Source organism: Pristiophorus japonicus, chromosome 1, assembly GCF_044704955.1.
Source record: "Pristiophorus japonicus isolate sPriJap1 chromosome 1, sPriJap1.hap1, whole genome shotgun sequence".
Lineage (NCBI taxonomy): Eukaryota > Metazoa > Chordata > Chondrichthyes > Pristiophoridae > Pristiophorus > Pristiophorus japonicus.
The window spans coordinates 17,168,083-17,187,404 of NC_091977.1; the positions used below are offsets into that span (position 1 = coordinate 17,168,083).

Sequence of the window (19,322 nt, forward strand, 5' to 3'; positions counted from 1 at the left end):
CCTCCAAGCCAATTTTGAATCCAATTTGACACTTTGCCCTGTATCCCATGGGCTTTAACCTTCATGACCAGTCTACCATGTGGGACCTTATCAAAAGCTTTGCTAAAGTCCATATATACTACATAGTACGCACTACCCTCATCCACCCTCCTGGTTACCTTCTCAAAAAATTCAATCACGTCAGTCAGACACGATCTTCCCTTAACAAACCCGTGCGAACTGTCCCTAATTAATCCTGGCCTTTCCAAATGCAGATTTACCCTGTCTTTCAGGATTTTTTCCAATAATTTTCCCACCACTGAGGTTAGGCTGACAGGCCTGTAATTACTCGGCTTATCCCTTTCTCGCTTCTTAAACAAAGGCACTACATTAGCAGTCCTCCAATCCTCCGGCACCCTGCCAGATCCAAAGAGGACTAGAACATGATGGTCAAGACCTCTGCTATTTCCTCTTTTTACTTCGCTCAACAGTCTGGAATGCATTTCATCCAGGTCTGGGGACTTATCTACTTTCAAAGCTGCTAAACCCCTTAATACCTCCTCTCTCACTATATTTATTTCATCCAGAATAGCACATTCCTCCTCGATAGCAGTATCTGTATTGCCCCTTTTCTTTGTGAAAACAGATGCAAAGTATTCGTTAAGAACCCTACCAATATCTTCCGCCTCCTCACAAAGATTACCCTCATGGTCTCTAATAGGCCCTACCCTTTCCTTAGTTACCCTCTAACTTTTAATATATTTATAGAACATCTTAGGGTTTTCCTTAATTTTACTGGCCAAGAATTTCTCGTGCTCTCTCTTAGCATTCCTAATATCCTTTTTAATTTTGCCTATTAACTTTCTATGTTCCTCTAAAGATTCTATAGTATTTAGCCGTTGGTATATGACATAAGCGTCCCTTTTTTTCTTAATCCTCCCTTGTAAGTCCCTAGACATCCAGGGGGCTCTAGAATGATTTTTCCCAGCCTTTTTCTTTAAGGGCACATGTTTGGCCTGAGCTTTCCGGATCTCTCCCTTAAATATCTCCCACTGTTCTGACACTGATTTACCCACAAGGAGCTGTTTTCAGTCCACTATGGCCAAATCACTCCTTAACTTAGCAAAATTAGCTTTTCCCCAATTCGGAACTTTTATTCCAGGCCTATTCTTGTCCTTATCTGTAAAGTCCTTACACAATACCACAAATCCACACGAGGCACATTCTATGGACAACGTCACTCTGTGACCTGCACCTTTATTCACAGGACCAAGAAGTGATGACCCTGCGTGGGACCTCCCCTTTATATACCTGGATGACCAGGTGAGGAGTGTCTCCCACAAGTTCACCCCCTGTGGTCAATGTGTGCATTTCTTAAGTATATACAGTGTTGTTACATGAAGGTTACATACATGACATCACCCCCCACGCAACATCTTATTGGGATCAAAGGTTAAGTCTTTCGGGTGGTTTGCGCTCCCTCGTGGAGCGCCGCAGTTGGGGCTCTGGCGGTTGAGCCTTGGCCTGCGTGTCTGTCCCCTGTGGTGATTCCGGCCTGTCCGGGCTGACCGCAGGGACTGTGCATGCTGCTGAATGTTCTTGTTGCTCGTTCACTGGCGGTGGTGTGAATACCATCTCATGATCTTCCTCAGGTTCTTCAGAGTCCATGCTGAACCTTTTTTTTACTTGGTCCAGATGCTTGCGGCATATCTGCCCATTGTTAAGTTTAACCACGATGACCCTATTCCCCTCTTTGTCTATTACAGTACCTTCAAGCCATTTGGGCCCCAAAGCGTGATTGAGAACAAATACGGAGTCACCAATTTCTATACATATCCCCCTTGCATTACGGTCATGTCACTTATTTTGGGACTGGCGCTTGTAAAGTCCTGTCCCCTCAGTACAGATTCACACGCGGCATAAAGTGAAGTCAAGGTCACTCTGGACCTGCACCTTTATTTCACAGCTCTGGAATGCTGCACTTGCTTGAGACCTGTCCTTATATACCTTTCTCTTGCAAGTGCACCCCTGGTGGTAAGGTATGCTGGTGGTTACAGGTCATAGCTTATTACAGTCATGTATAGCATGTTAGGATACAGTTATATATAATAATGTAAGCTACATGACAGCGCTTGCCTTCAACAATGCCGGACAAGACAGGATGAATGAGGGACAGACGTGTTTTGAGTGTATGTTTCATTAGGAGCTCCGCGGGCGGGACCCCCGTGAGCGAGTGCGGCCGGGACCTATAGGCCAGCAGGAGGCGCGATAGGCGGCATTGAAGGGAGGGACCTTGAATCCTGAGCATGCCTTGTTTTATGATTTGGACCGCACGTTCCGCCTGGCCATTGGAAGCTGGCTTGAACGGTGCTGTCCTGACATGGTTGATGCCATTACCCGACATGAACTCCCGGAATTCGTAGCTCGTGAAACATCGCTAACAAGGATATCCGGCAAACCATGGGTCGCAAAGACCGCACGTAGACTCTCCACAGTGGTGGATGCCGTGCACGAATTCAAAATGATGCACTCGATCCATTTCGAGTACGCATCAACCATGGTGAGAAACATTTTCCCACGAACGGACCAGCGTAGTCTACGTGAATACGTGACCATGGCCTGGTGGGCCAGGGCCACGGGCTGAGCGGGGCCTCGCTGGGGGCATTTCCCAGCTGGGCACACGTCGTGCACCTGCGGACACAGTGATCCAGGTCTGAATCAATTCCCGGCCATGAAGTTCCCTGATGAATGCTTCCCTGCCCCTCTGGGGCATGACTACCCGGCTGCCCCATAGTAGGCAGTCGGCTTGGATGGAGAGCTCATCCATCCGCCTGTGAAACGGTCTGACCTCCTCAGGGCATGCTCCGTGTGCGGGCGCCCAATCCCCAGTCAGGACACATTTCTTAATCAAAGATCGGAGGGGATCTCTGTTGGTCCAGATTTTGATCTGGCGGGCTGTGATGGGGGAGCCTGCGCTGTCAAAGGCATCAACGGCCATGACCATCTCAGCGCTTTGCTCCGCTGCCCCCTCAATGGTGGCCAGTGGAAGCCTGCTGAACGAGTCAGCGCAATTTTCAGTGCCGGGCCGGTGCCGGATGGAGTAGTCATACGCAGCCAGCGTGAGATCCCATCGCTGTATGTGAGCTGACGCATTGGCATTGACAGCCTTGCTGTCTGACAACAGGGATGTTAACGGCTTGTGGTCCATTTCTAATTCGAACCTCCTGCCAAAAAGGTACTGGTGCATCTTTTTCACCCCATAGACACATGCAAGTGCTTCCTTCTCAACCATCCCATATCTACATTCTGCATGAGAGAACAACCTGAATGCTTAAACCATAGGTTGGAGTTGCCCCTCAGCATTGTACTGCTGCAACATGCACCCAACCCCATAGGACGATGCATCACATGTCAGAACCAATTTCTTACAGGGGTTGCACAGGGTCAACAACTTATTTGAACAGAGTAGGTTACGCGCCCGATTGAAAGCAAAGAATGACTAAAAAAGCAATAAAGAAAGGAAAGATAGATTACAAAGGTAAACTTGCGCAAAACATAAAAACAGATAGTAAAAGCTTTTACAGATATTTAAAACGAAAAAGAGTGACTAAAGTAAATGTTGGTCCCTTAGAAGATGAGAAGGGGGATTTAATAATGGGAAATGTGGAAATGGCTGAGACTGTAAACAATTATTTTGCTTCGGTCTTCACAGTGGAAGACACAAAAACCATGCCAAAAATTGCTGGTCACAGGAATGTGGGAAGGGAGGATCTTGAGACAATCACTATCACTAGGGGGGTAGTGCTAAACAGGCTAATGGGACTCAGTGTAGACAAGTCCCTGGTCCTGATGAAATGCATCCCAGGGTATTAAAAGAGATTACGGAAGTTATAGCAGATGCATTCGTTATAATCTACCAAAATTCTCTGGACTCTGGGGAGGTACCAGTGGATTGGAAAGCAGCTAATGTAACGCCTCTGTTTAAAAAAGGGGGCAGACAAAAAGCAGATAACTAAAGGCTGGTTAGTTTAACATCTGTAGTGGGGAAAATGCTGGAAACTATCATTAAGGAAGAAAAAGCGGGACATCTAGATAGGAATAGTGCAATCAAACAGACGCAACATGGATTCATGAAGGGGAAAGCATGTTTAACTAATTTAATAATTTACTGGAACTCTTTGAGGATATAACGAGCATGGTGGATAGAGGTGTACCGATGGATGTGGTGTATTTAGATTTCCAAAAGGCATTCGATAAGGTGCCACACAAAAGGTTACTGCAGAAGATAGAGGTACGCGGAGTCAGAGGAAATGTATTAGCATGGATAGAGAATTGGCTGGTGAACAGAAAGCAGAGAGTCGGGATAAATGGGTCCTTTTTGGGTTGGAAATCGGTAGTTAGTGGTGTGCCACAGGGATCGGTGCTGGGACCACAACTGTTTACAATATACATAGATGACCTGGAAGAGGGGACAGAGTGTAGTGTAACAAAATTTGCAGATGACACAAAGATTAGTGGGAAAGCGGGTTGTGTTGAGGACACAGAGAGGCTGCAAAGAGATTTAGATAGGTTGAGCAAATGGGCTAAGGTTTGGCAGATGGAATACAATGTCGGAAAGTGTGAGGTTATCCACCTTGGGAAAAAACCAGTAAAAGGGAATATTATTTGAATGGGGAGAAATTACAACATGCTGCGGTGCAGAGGGACCTGGGGGTCCATGTGCATGAATCCCAAAAAGTTAGTTTGCAGGTGCAGCAGGTAATCAGGAAGGCGAATGGAATGTTGGCCTTCATTGCGAGAGGGATGGAGTACAAAAGCAGGGAGGTCCTGCTGCAACTGTATAGGGTATTGGTAAGGCCGCACCTGGAGTACTGCGTGCAGTTTTGGTCACCTTACTTAAGGAAGGATATACTGGCTTTGGAGGGGTACAGAGACGATTCACCAGGCTTATTCCGGAGATTAGGATGTTACCTTATGATGATAGATTGAGTAGACTGGGTTTTTACTCATTGGAGTTCAGAAGGATGAGGGGTGATCTTATAGAAACATTTAAAATAATGAAAGGGATAGACAAGATAGAGGCGGAGAGGTTGTTTCCACTGGTCGGGGAGACTAGAACTAGGGGGCACAGCCTCAAAATACGGGGGAGCCAATTTAAAACCGAGTTGAGAAGGAATTTCTTCTCCCAGAGGGTTGTGAATCTGTGGAATTCTCTGCCCAAGGAAGCAGTTGAGGCTAGCTCATTGAATGTATTCAAGTCACAGATCGATAGATTTTTAACCAATAAGGGAATTAAGGGTCACGGGGAGCAGGCGGGTAAGTGAAGCTGAGTCCACGGCCAGATCAGCCATGATCTTATTGAATGGCTGAGCAGGCTCGAGGGGCTAGATGGCCTACTCCTGTTCCTAATTCTTATGTTCTTATGTTCTTGACAGTCCCCCCAAAACCAATCACAACCCTTATGCAGGAGCACATGTAGCGGCTCCAACAATGTGCTTAAGTTCGGCAGAAAGTTCCCGAAATAGTTCAAGAGTCCCAGAAATGAACGCAACTCCGATGTGTTGCAGGGCCTGGGCGCTCGTCGAATCGCCTCTGCTTTGGATTCGGTGGGCCGAATCCCGTCTGCAGCAACCCTCCTGCCCAGAAACTCGACTTCGGGAGCCAAAAACACACACTTAGGTTACTTGAGTCACAGGCCTATCCGGTCCAGTCAGCGTAGCACCTTTTCCGGGTTGTGGAGGTGTTCCTCGGTGTCCCGACCAGTGATGAGGATATCGTCCTGGAATACGATCATCCAGGAATGGATTTGAGCAGGCTTTCCATGTTTCTTTGAAAGATCGCGGCCTCTGATCGAATGCCAAACGGGCACCTGTTGTAAACAAACAGTCCCTTGTGGGTGGTGATTGAGGTCAGTAGTTTGGATTCGTCGGCCAGTTCTTGGGTCATGTAGACTGAAGTGAGGTCCAACTTGGTGAACAGCTTGCCGCCTGCCAGCGTGGCAAAAAGATCCTCCGCTCTCGGAAGCGGGTATTGGTCTTATAGGGACACCCGGTTGATAGTGACCTTGTAGTCGCCACAGATCCTGACCGAGCTATCTGCTTTTAAGACGGGAACAATGGGGCTCGCCCAGTCGCTGAATTCAACGGGTGAGATGATGCCCTCTCTCAGCAAACGGTCCAATTCGCTTTCAATTTTCTCCGGCATCACATACGGCACAGCTCTGGCTTTGTGGTGCACTGGTCTGGCGTCTGGGGTGATACGAATCACTACTTTGGTACCTTTGAACGTCCCGACGCCAGGTTGGAATAGCGACTCAAATTGCTGTACGACCTGTGAGCATAAACTTTACTCCACAGATGACACTTCATACACATCCCCCCATTTCCAGTTCATCTCAGCTAACCAGCTCCTCCCCAACAGTGCAGGACCATTGCCCGGGACAATCCAGAGCGGCAGCCGGTTCACTGATCCATTGTGTGTGACAGCCAACATTGCACTGCCTAGCACTGGAAAGATTACTTTGGTGTACATCTGTAATTGAGTCTCAATGCGTTCCAGTTTGGGTCTGCTGGCTTTAAGTGGCCATAGCTTTTTGAATTGTTGACCGCTCATGAGTGACTGGCTGGCCCCCGTGTCCAGCTCCATGCGTACCGGGATGCCGTTTAATAGGACCTTCATCATCATAGGTGGCGTTTTGGTATATCAGCTGTGAATGTTTGCCACATGAACCCGCTGAACTTCAGCGTCCATTGATTTGCCCCACGCGTTATCCTGCCTCGCAGACCCCTCTTCTGGTCCATCCGCCTCGTAAATTAGCCTGGTCGCAGGCTTCCTGCACATTCTGGCTAAATGGCCAGTGAGGTTACAATTTCTGCAGGCGAACTGTTAAAACCTGCAAGTCCTAGCAGCGTGTCTGCCCCCACACCTCCAGCATGAACTGAGATTCCCATTGTTGTGACCAGGCATTCCTCGCTGATTGTCCCTTTGACTGCTCTTGAGCACCCTGTTTGTGGGTGTCAATGGCCCCATCCCAGAATGCATTGTCCACTGGGATGATGTAAATGTCTGTTCAGCCTGCCATTGTCTATGTTGAAAACCTGTTCTGGGGTCTATTGCTGCCTGGGATGTGTCGAACTGCCCTTGCCTGCCTGCTGGGCTCTGAGTCGCATTTATGATATTGACCCCCTGATCCATCGCCACGTTGGAGTCAGGTTTGCGCGCGTATATTATCTTGGTTTCCTCCTCCCCCGCCATAAAAGTCTGAGCCAGCAACGCCGCCGCTTCCAAGGTCAAGTCCTTGGTCTCGATGAACTTTCTGAAAATCCCAGCATGACCGATGCCCTCAATAAAGAAATCCCTTAGCATCTCCCACCTGTAGGCATCTGTGAACTTACAGAGGCTGACCAAGCGCCGGAGGTCTGCAACGAGTTTCAGTATGCTCTGTCCTTCCCGACATCGGTGGGTATAAAATCTGTGTCGGGCCATGTGTATGCTGCTCGCCGGTTTGAGGTGCTCACTGATTAGCTTGCTGAGCTCTTCAAAGGTTTTGTCCGCCAGCTTCTCGGGTGCTGGCAGGTCTTTCATGAGCGCGTAAGTCTTAGATCCAAAGCTGGTCAGTAGATGAGCCCTTCGCTTGTCGACCGCTGCATCTCCCAGCCAGTCCTTCGTGATAAAGCTCTGCTGAAGCCTCTCAGTGAAATCGTCCCAGTCCTCACCAACACAGTACCGTTCCTGTGTGCTACTGGTGGCCATTCTCGTGGGTCGTTGCCACTGTAAAGTCCTTACACAATACCACAAATCCACACGAGGCACATTCTATGGACAAGGTCACTCTGTGACCTGCACCTTTATTCACAGGACCAAGAAGTGATGACCCTGCGTGGGACCTCCCTTTATATACCTGGATGACCAGGTGAGGAGTTCACCCCCTGTGGTCAGTGTGCATTTCTCAAGTATATACAGTATTGCAGTGTTGTTACATGAAGGTTACATACATGACATTATCCATAACCAACTTGAATCTGACTGAATCTGGGTCACTGGCACCCAAGTGCTCTCCCACTAATATCCCTTAAACCTGCCCAGCTTCATTCCCCAAAACGAAATCCAAGACCGCCCCCTCTCGTGTTGGGCTTGCTACATACTGACTAAAAAAGTTCTCTTGAATGCATTTCAAGAATTCCTCACCCTCTATACCCTTCACACTAAATTCGTCCCAATCAATATTTGGATAGTTAAAATCCCCTACTATTATTACCCTATGGTTTTTATATCTAAGGAAGAATATAATTGCCTTGGAGGCGGTGCAACTCAGGTTCACTAGATTGACTCCTGGCACTCTTGCACTAATGTTAAGCTTATATGATTAAAACAGACACTTAAATACATTCAAAATATTTTTCTTTAAATCTGCTTACCTCATTCACCCAGTTTTCTCCCATTCGATTTTCTAGTTATTTGTTCTATAATTCTACTTTTATTCTACCTTAATTCCTTTTGCACAGAATACTTTCTGGGATGAGAGGGTTGTCCTATGAGGAAAGGTTGAGTAGATTGGGCCTATTCTCTCTGGAGTTTAGAAGAATGAGAGATGATCTTAGAAACATAAAAGATTCTGAAGGGGCACTGACAGGGTAGATGCTGAGAGGTTGTTTCCCCTGGCTGGAGAGTCTAAAACCAGGGGGCACAGTCTCAGGATAAGGGGTAGGCCATTTAAGACTGAGATGAAGAATTTTTTCACTCAGAGGGCTGTGAATCTTTGGAATTCACGACCCCAAAGGGCTGAGTCGTTGAGTATATTCAAGGCTTAGATCGATAAATTTTTGGAGACTAGGGGAGTCCAAGGATATGGGGATCGGGCAGGAAAGTGGAGTTGAGGTCGAAGATCAGCCATGATCTTATTGAATGGCGGAGCAGGCTTGAGGGGACCGAATGGCCCACCCCTGCTCCTAATTCTTATGTTCCAATGATTGTGTACGTTGTCTTCACCGAGCTGGTCGAGGGGGTGGGGGAGGGGAGGGTGTTGCTGGGGGAGGGGAGATCGGGGGAAAGGAGGGTGTTGGGGGAGGGGAGGGTGTTGGGGGAAGGGAGGGTGTTGGGGGAGGGGAGGGTGTTGGTGGAGGGGAGGGTGTTCGGGAGGGGAGGGGAGGGTGTTTGGGAGGGGAGGGGAGGGGAGGGTGTTGGGGGAGGGGAGGCCGGGGGAGGTGACGGTGTTGGGGGAGCGAGGACGGGCTTTGCCCTGCAAAGGGGAGAAAGTGATGCTTCAGTTGTACAGAGCCTTGGTCAGATCCCATCTGCAGCACTGCGTTCAGGAAGGATATTATGGGCTGGATTTGAGGCTTTTCTGTTTTTGGGGCGAAAACGGAGGCGGGGCGGGAAAGTTACCGGTCAGGAGTAGGTTGCGCTTTGTTAAGGAATTTTTGTCATGTGGGCCCTGCGTCAGGGGTGTAATGCGAAGGGAGGCGTTGGACAACCTTCAAGGAGCAAAAATGGGAAAGTCGCGAACTAAAGTGCTGGGCCGTATGCGCTCCGAGAGAATCCTGGGGTGGGCGGGGGGGGCGGAAACCTTAAAAAACACGACACAAAAACATTCCCAAAACATTGCCCCCGCCACCACAACACAAGTCGCTAAAACAATTAAAAGAACAAACAGCACTTACCGTTACAGCACTTTACCTTCCTCATCGTTGACCGGCACGGCTGGACTGCTCTGTTTTCCATGGCTGTCATCGCGGGGCGCGTTTCAGGGCGCATGGGTCGGGTGCGAGTCGAAACTACTGACAGTGTCGCAACGAGAGGCGTTGCACACCCAGCGCGACTCTCCCCGTCTATGCACCGCCGCAAAACCCAACCCGAGGCTCGCCGCCGAATGCAGGAGACCTCGGGGCGAAACCCGCAGCGCAAAGGACCCGAAAATCCAGCCCATTGGCCTTGGAGCGGGTGCAGTGCAGATTCACCAGAATGACACTGATAATTGTGAGGACAGGTTGCATAATCTGGACTTGTATTCCCCTGAGTATAGAAGGTTGTGGGGCGCTCTGATCAAAGTCTTTAAATTGATTAAAGAGTTCAATGGGGTAGATAAAGAGAATCTATTTCCTCTGGTGGGTGGTGGGGCTGGTGGGGGTGGGGGGGTGGGGGGGGTGGGTGGGGAATCAAGAACATGGGGGCATAATCTTCAAATTAGAGCCAGGACATTCAGGAGGGAAATCAGGAAGTAATTTTTTCCACACACAGGGTAGTAGAATTTTGGATCTCTCCCCCCAAATGGATGCTGTGGGAGAATTGGAGCTTTCATAAGAACATAAGAACATAAGAAATAGGAACAGGAGTAGGCCATATGGCCCCTCGAGCCTGCTCCGCCATTTAATAAGATCATGGCTGATCTGATCATGGACTCAGCTCCACTTCCCCGCCCACTCCCCATAACCGCTTAGCCCCTTATCGTTTAAGAAACTGTCTATTTCTGTCTTAAATTTATTTAATGTCCCAACTTCCACAGCTCTCTGAGTCAGTGAATTCCACAGATTCACAGCCCTCTGAGAGAAGAAATTTCTCCTCATTTCTGTTTTAAATGGGCGGCCCCTTATTCTAAGTTCATGCCCTCTAGTTCCAGTCTTCCCCATCAGTGGAAACATCCTCTCTGCATCCACCTTGTCAAGCCCCCTCATAATCTTATACGTTTGGATAAGATCACCTCTCATTCTTCTGAACTCCAATGAGTAGAGGCCCAACCTGCTCAACCTTTCCTCATAAGTCAACCCCCTCATCCCCGGAATCAACCTAGTGAACCTTCTCTGAATTGCCTCCAAAGCAAGTATATCCTTTCGTAAATATGGCAACCAAAACTGCGCGCAGTATTCCAGGAGTGGCCTCACCAATACCCTGCATAGCTGTAGCAAGATTTCCCTGCTTTTATACTTCATCCCCTTGATTGGGATTGTTAGATTTTTGTTGGGGAAGGGTATCGTAGGATATGGAACAAAGGCGGGTAAATGGAGTTGAGGTGCAGATCAGCCATTATCTAGTTGATTGGGAGAACACATTCGAGGGGCTGAATGGCCCACTTCTGTTGCTGTGTTCTGATGTGCCAAAGTTCAGTTTGTGGCTCCCACATTTTACTAGACACTGATACTAAATATTCATCGTTGTTGGTTCGGAGTTCCTGATTGGCTCGATGCTCTATGTGATGGGACGGGGTTCGCTGTCCTAAACCCCACCCCTGAAGCTTTGAAACGCACTGGGGTATAAGAATAACTCCAGACCCTCTATGAAGCAATGCAGTAAATGCGTGAGTGAATATTTCAGCTGCTCACGGTCTCTGGCAAAATTTGACATTTGTTGCGCCGGCTCCCAAGCAGATAAAATCTCCAGCCACAGAGACACAATGTCGTGGCACGTAGCAGGCCCGTGAAGTTCTAATGTCTGGACTCCACAGTACTGTACTGGGACACTGAGGGACAGGGATCGACTTTACAGGACGCATATAGCCATTGAATCAAACAATTGTTTGGAAAAGTTCACTTTCCTGTTAAAAGCTGAAGAGTAATTAAACTGTGAAACTAAAGAGGGGAGTGTGAACAGTAAGACTGGGAGTGCGAACAGTGAGGGGGAGTGTGAACAGTGAGACTGGGAGTGTGAACGGTGAGACTGGGAGTGTGAACGGTGAGACTGGGAGTGTGAACGGTGAGACTGGGAGTGTGAACGGTGAGACTGGGAGTGTGAGCAGTGAGACTGGGAGTGTGAGCAGTGAGACTGGGAGTGTGAACAGTGAGGGGGAGTGTGAGCAGTGAGACTGGGAGTGTGAGCAGTGAGACTGGGAGTGTGAGCAGTGAGACTGGGAGTGTGAACAGTGAGGGGGAGTGTGAACAGTGAGACTGGGAGTGTGAACAGTGAGACTGGGAGTGTGAACAGTGAGGGGGAGTGTGAACAGTGAGACTGGGAGTGTGAACAGTGAGACTGGGAGTGTGAGCAGTGAGGGGGAGTGTGAGCAGTGAGACTGGGAGTGTGAACAGTGAGACTGGGAGTGTGAACAGTGAGACTGGGAGTGTGAGCAGTGAGGGGGAGTGTGAACAGTGAGACTGGGAGTGTGAGCAGTGAGGGGGAGTGTGAACGGTGAGACTGGGAGTGTGAACAGTGAGGGGGAGTGTGAACAGTGAGACTGGGAGTGTGAACAGTGAGACTGGGAGTGTGAACAGTGAGGGGGAGTGTGAACAGTGAGACTGGGAGTGTGAACAGTGAGACTGGGAGTGTGAACAGTGAGACTGGGAGTGTGAACAGTGAGACTGGGAGTGTGAACAGTGAGACTGGGAGTGTGAACAGTGAGACTGGGAGTGTGAACAGTGAGGGGGAGTGTGAACAGTGAGACTGGGAGTGTGAACAGTGAGACTGGGAGTGTGAACAGTGAGACTGGGAGTGTGAGCAGTGAGGGGGAGTGTGAGCAGTGAGGGTGCCGATGCCGGGTTGAAATAATGAGTCAAATTTGTCCAGGACCTGTGAGCATGATACTCGCTCCACAGAAGAAATTGCATTGACATCGCCCCATTTCCAGTTCATGACAGCAAGCCAACTCCTCCCCAGTAGTGCGGGACCATCCCCGGGACAATCCAGAGTGGTAACCTGTTCTCCGAATCTTTGTGGGTCACGACTACCGTGGCGCTGCCTAGCACTGGAATGATCTCCTTTGTATATGTCCGTAGCTGTGCGTCAAGCGGCAATAATTTTGGCCTCCTGGCCTTGGACACCCACAACCTTTCAAACTGTTTGATACTCATCAGGGACTAGCTGGCCCCCCGTGTCGAGCTCCATTAATACTGGGATGCCATCGAGGAGCACTTTCATCATTATTGGTGGCGTCCTGGTGTATGAACTGTATATGTGCTTCACATGAACTCGCTGAACTTTAGCTTCCAGCGATTTCCCCCAGTATTCATTTGGCCTCGTAGGGCTTCCATGGGGCCCGTCCTCCTTGTACATCAACCTGGCTGCAGGCTTCCTGCACATATGCGCCCAGTGACCGCTGACGTTGCAGTTTCTGCAGGTATATTGCTGATACCTGCAAGCTCTGGCTGGGTGTTTGCCTCTACACCTCCAGCATGAGCTGGAGGCCCCGTTGTTGGAAACAAAAGGTCCATTACCAGTCGATCATCTCTGACTGTCTCTGTAACTGTCCTTAAGCGCACTATTAACAGGTGTTGATGGCTCCATTACTGGCCGCATTGTCCATTGCGATGGCATGAATCGCCTTTCAGCTAGCCATTGTCTCTGTTGAATTCCCCCTTTGGGTTCGACTACATGCTGGGGCATGTCCGATTGCCCTTGTCTGCCTAGAGAACTGTGTGCCGTGTTAACAATGTTAACTCCCTGGTCGTTTGCCGTATTTGAGCCAAGATTTTTGTCATACATCATTCTGGTCTCTTCCTCCCCTGAGATAAATGTCTGGGCTATCAGAACCGCCGCTTCCAAGGTCAAGTCTTTGGTCTCAATCAGTTTCATGAAAACCCCAGTGTGCCCGATGCCCTCAATAAAAAAAGTCTCGCAGCATCTCCGCTCTGCATGCATCTGTGAACTTACATAGGCTTGCCAGTCGCCGGAGATCTGCCACGAAGTCAGGAACGCTTTGCGCTTCTCGCCGCCAGTGCGTGTAAAACCGGTGTCTCGCCATGTGCATATGCTGCTCGCCGATTTACTGAGCTCTTCGAACGTCTTGTCCGCCGGCTTCTCTGGCACTAGAAGGTCCTTCATCAGGGAGTACGTTCTGGATCCCACAAACCGTCAGGAGATAAGCCCTGCGTTTGTCGACCGAATCCTGTCCCAACCATTCCTTAGTGACAAAACTTTGCGGTAGTCTCTCAATGGTTGGTGTCCCAATCATCACCAACACAGTACCTCTCTTATGTGCTGCTAGTGGCCATGCTCACGTGATTTAAACCCCAGTTTCTCGTCATCAATGATATGTCCTTACTATACTGTATAAATGCACACGAGGCCCATACTTGAGAGAAGGTCACTCTGTGACCAGTTACCTTTATTACCGAGACCTCAAGTGATGAAGGTGGGTGGAGCTTCCCCTTTTATACCTGAAAGTCCAGGTTAGGAGTGTCTCCCATAAGTTCACCCTCTTGTGGTCAATGTTCTCAAGGTGCACAACTTAGGTCAGCTTATACATGGGTTACAATGATAGTTAAATACAGTGAAACTGGGAGTGTGAACAGTGAGGGGGAGTGTGAACAGTGAGACTGGGAGTGTGAACAGTGAGACTGGGAATGTGAACAGTGAGACTGGGAATGTGAACAGTGAGACTGGGAGTGTGAACAGTGAGACTGGGAGTGTGAACAGTGAGACTGGGAATGTGAACAGTGAAACTGGGAGTGTGAACAGTGAGACTGGGAGTGTGAACAGTGAGGGGGAGTGTGAGCAGTCCCATTCTCGTCACCAAATGTGATACATTCACAGAGCACAGCTCACACAGCTTCCTAACATGGCAGGCAGCTCTCTCAGAAGTCTCCGGAATTGCCTGGTTCTGTTTGTTATTAACCCTGCACTTGCAGTACACAATATTGCCACATCCACAGTGTGGAGCTACAAACATTACAAGCTTATAGACATTACACTTCTCCCTCCTTAATGAAGAAGTTATTATAACAAACATCATACATAACTTTCATGTTTATACATAACACAGGATATAAACTTTTTTTCCATATTTACAAATTTAACTTTACAACTTGTTTTCTGTTTCGAAGAGGATACCTTCGCTCTCGAACAGAACCTTCCAAACATGGTGTTGAATCTAAACTCATTCGAGGCTCATCCTGAGGAACGTTTTCCTCCACGGAATTTCCTTGATTTTCATTTGAACTCACTCTAACTTCAGGCTCTTTGTTTTCCTGACTTGGACTCAGACTTTCATTCTGATTCTCTCCTGGATTTGTTTCCAGTACATTGGATTTAGGATTTGCTACTGGTGTATCAAAACTATCTGATGAGTCAGAAATAATTGAATCATTCCCACCTTCAACTCCTTCCATGTTTGTAGGTAAAATATGATCAATATGAACAAACCTAACCTGTCCATTGTCAAACATCTTCACCAAATATGTGCGAGGATCACATATCTTCACCACTCTTCCTGGTAACCACTTTAACCATTTATGGTGATGGTTCTTCACTCTCACCTTCTAGTTTAATTTCACACTTCTCTCTTTTACTCTACCTTTATTAAGACCTGGCCACCATAAATAACTGCGTGCAAAACCCTTGGTCAAGCACATTCCCAGGGGCTGGTCATGGAGGTCTCCTAATAATTTGGACCTGAATTTATTTGGTAAACCACTCTTGCACCCCACATGATACAATCTTTATCGACTGATAATTCATTCCTACGAATGAAGAATGGATGTGTATCTTTGTCTGTTACCTGGTTTGGCCATCCAGTTGCAACATACTCATACACCTTTGACATCACTGGGTCACGTTTGGTTGCTCTACCAATCTCTTCAGCTGTGACTGGCAGTTCATCAATGTATGAAAAATAAAACACTTCTTCCCTATCGGGTGTAACTTGTGATGGGGAAGGCAATCTAGACATTGCATCAGCATTACTGTGATCAGCTGATCGTCTGTATTCAATATCATATGTATATGCTGACAAAATCAAATTCGGGCTGCAGCTAATGTTGGAACTGGGGACTTTGGATGGAGGATTGCTGTTAGGGGCTTATGGTCTGTAACGATGGTAAACTTACGACCATTCAAGTATTTGTGAAACTTCTTGACCCCAAAAATTAATGCCAAAGCTTCCCTTTCAATTTGCGCATAATTACTCTCACTGGCACTGAGAGTGTGTGAAGCAAAAGCAATTGGTCTCTCCGCCCCACTACTTAATACATGAGAGATTACTGCCCCAACTCCATACGGAGAGGCATCACATGCTAGCTTAATCTCCTTAGATATGTCATAGTGAACTAACATGGTGCTCTCTACCAATTTGCTTTTATACTCCTTGAATGCTGTATTGCATTCTTTTGACCACTTCCAATGGACCTGTTTTTTCAAAAGTTCATTCAGTGGATGTAATACTGTAGCCAAATTTGGTAGGAACTTCCCATAATAGTTCAAAAGACCCAAGAATGAACGAAGTTCAGTGACATTCCTGGGAGTGGGTGCATTTCTAATTGCATCCAATTTTTCCATGGTTGGATGTAAACCATCTTTGTCTACTCTGTACCCTAAGTACTCCACTGAGTTTTTAAATAACTCACACTTACGAGTAGACACTCGTACTCTGTGCTTCTCTAGCCGTTTGAGGACTTCATTCAATATGTTATTATGAGTTTGCCTATTTGGTGCTGAAATTAGTATGTCATCCAAATAACATATTACCCCTTCAATACCTTGCAAAATCTGGTTCATCACCCTTGGAATATGGCAGGGATGGGAGACACTCTAATCGGTAGCCTATTAAATTGATATAGGCCTAGATGAGTATTTATAGTCAAACATGACTTGGACTCCTCATCTAGTTCAAGCTGTAAGTAGGCATTCGTAAGATCCAGTTTTGAGAAGATCTGACCAGTGTTGTGAACAAATCTTCTATATTCGGCAATGTATTGGGGTCTTTTCCCTCTAGAACCTGGTTTACGGTTACTTTATAATCACCACACAATCTTACCTTACCATCGGACTTAAGTACAACAACAATGGGTGTAGCCCAATTACATCGATCTAACTTACATATAATGTTCTCAGTCTCTAGTCTTTTGAGTTCTTGCTCAACTTTCTCCTTGAGTGCATATGGCATGGAATGTGGCTTGTAGTAAACCGATCTAACGTCCTTCTGTACCCTGATACTCGCCTTGAAGCATTGGATCGGACTGCCCGTTTCGCAGAACACCTTCGGATACTTATTGATAACTTCATCCGTTGATGAAAATCTCGCTTCCACACAGAAAATCTTACTCCAATCCAGCTTCAGTGAGCTCAACCAATTTCTTCCTAGTAAGGCAGGCTTGTCTCCTTTCACTACTATTAGAGGCAAGTTCTGAAATTGATCTTTATATTTCATCGGTACGGTGATATGACCTACCACAGGAATTTTCTCTCCCGAGTAGCCTCCAGTTGGAAATCACGCAATTTATCGCGGTACAGCGACTCCGGTACTACACTCACAGATGCACCTGTGTCAATTTCCATTGGTATCTTGAATCCCGCAACATCTATGTGGATTTTGATGCTTTCCGAATCGCTGTATGTTAACCTCGTGCTCCTGATGACGTGTAACTCTAACATCTCCTCGTCCTGTTGTTGTTCTTCCATGCTATGAAGTCTCTTGGGATTTCGACTCATAGCTTTGAACGCTGGACTCATAGCTTTAAAAACTGGTTTACTCTTCAGTCGGCATGTCTTTGCAAGATGCCCAGTCTTTCTGCAGAAGAAACACTCTGCCTTCACGTATGGACAACTTTGAGCAATGTGTTGTCCCAGGCACCTATAGCACGACTTCGACGCTCTGTTAGAATTTACAGTTTCTGAGACTTTGGGCCTCCATCGTTTTTTACTTTGAACCTGCAGGTGATTTACCTCGGTTGACTGATGACCGTAATCATTATTTAATTCTCAGGAATATTTTTCGGCCATGCCCATCGACCTCGCTGTCTGACAAGCAATCTCAAAAGTCAAGTCATCCATCGTCAATACCTTCCTTCTGATCGCATCATTTTTCCTGGAATTGCCTGGATCTGTTTATTATTAACCCTGCACTTGCAGTACACAATATGTTCACATCCACATGTGTGGAGCTACAAACATTACAAGCTTACAGACATTACAAGCAGAGAGACTGGGAGTGTGAACAGTGAGACTGGGAGTGTGAAGAGTGAGGGGGAGTGTGAAGAGGGGGAGTGTGAAGAGTGAGACTGGGAGTGTGAACAATGAGGGGGAGTGTGAGCAGTGAGGCTGGGAGTGTGAACAGTGAGACTGGGAGTGTGAACAGTGAGGGGGAGTGTGAACAGTGAGGGGGAGTGTGAACAGTGAGGGGGAGTGTGAGCAATGGGGGGGGGGAGTGTGAACAGTGAGACTGGGAGTGTGAACAGTGAGGGGGAGTGTGAACAGTGAGGGGGAGTATGAGAAATGGGGGGGGGGGAGTGTGAGTAGTGAGGGGGAGTGTGAACAGTGACTGGAAGTGTGAACAGTGAGACTGGGAGTGTGAACAGTGAGACTGGGAGTGTGAACAGTGAGGGGGAGTGTAAACAGTGAGACTAGGAGTGTGAACAGTGAGACTGGGAGTGTGAACAGTGAGGGGGAGTGTAAACAGTGAGACTGGGAGTGTGAATAGTGAGACTGGGAGTGTGAGACTGGGAGTGTGAACAGTGAGATACGAGTTGTGAACACTCCGACAGAAATGGATGGTGTGGAATATTGTCCAGACAGTGATGTGATGATGTCATTGAGTTGACTGGAGATTTTAAAGGGTTCAGCACTAAAATGAAAGCAGCCAATCAGAAGCTACATTGGGCAGTTGTTAGTGCACTGGAGAGAAGTCGCTCACACTCGGCGACAGGCAGCTTTGGGCTCCCTCTGGTGGATCCGCTGCTTCGGTTAGTACGTCCCTGAGAGCAACAAACCAGGCCTGCAGGATCAGTGCTCAGACTGGGCTCAGTGAGCCCCAGCCAGGCTGGCGATGGAGTGGGCGCTCGAGGTGACCTGGGGCAGGAGTTCCAGTCAGGGTTCACATTCGTGCTCTCCATCCATCGACGCCTGCTCAGCATGCGTTCGCAACACTCGCGGAATGATCGGCAGGCTCCCGCACTATTGCCTTCAGCAGCCCGAGGGGTTCAGCGATTGAGATATCCCGTCACGCTGCACCAGCCCCCCCCCCGGCCATCCACCCGTCCGCGCTTTGTGAGGCCACCAGTCGCTGTTGGAGCAACCGCCGACTGGGGGAAGTCGCTAGCGGAGAGACCCGAGCACCTGGGGGAGGCTGGAGAGTTGGGAACTGGGTGGGTTTCAGCATTGGGGAGGTGGCGGGGGGCTCTCATCAGTCGGGGCTCCTCAGCACTCCCCCACGCTCGGTCTCCCCCCCCCCCTCCTGCTCCCTCGGACCGCCCCTCTCCCCCTCCCTCAGACTCCCCCTCCCCCTCCCTCAGACTCTCCCCCTCCCTCAGACTCTCCCCCTCCCCCTCCCTCAGACTCTCCCCCTCCCCCTCCCTCAGACTCTTCCCCCTCCCCCTCCCTCAGACTCTTCCCCCTCCCCCTCCCTCAAACTCTCCCCCTCCCCCTCCCCTCAGACTCTCCCCCTCCCCTCCTCAGACTCTCCCCCTCCCCCTCCCTCAGACTCTTCCCCC

The 19,322-nt window shown here is 48.4% G+C and overlaps 1 protein-coding gene across 1 annotated transcript in view; it reads left to right on the forward strand.

Annotated features, from left to right (window-relative positions):
- The window catches only part of LOC139261856 (hepatocyte growth factor activator-like), a 123,869-nt gene that overhangs the window by 3,545 nt on the left and 101,002 nt on the right, over window positions 1-19,322 (forward strand). Inside the window, exon 3 of the mRNA XM_070877092.1 lies at window positions 18,470-18,575. Coding sequence (XP_070733193.1) covers window positions 18,470-18,575 — 106 coding nt within the window. The remainder of the gene's footprint in view (window positions 1-18,469; window positions 18,576-19,322) is intronic.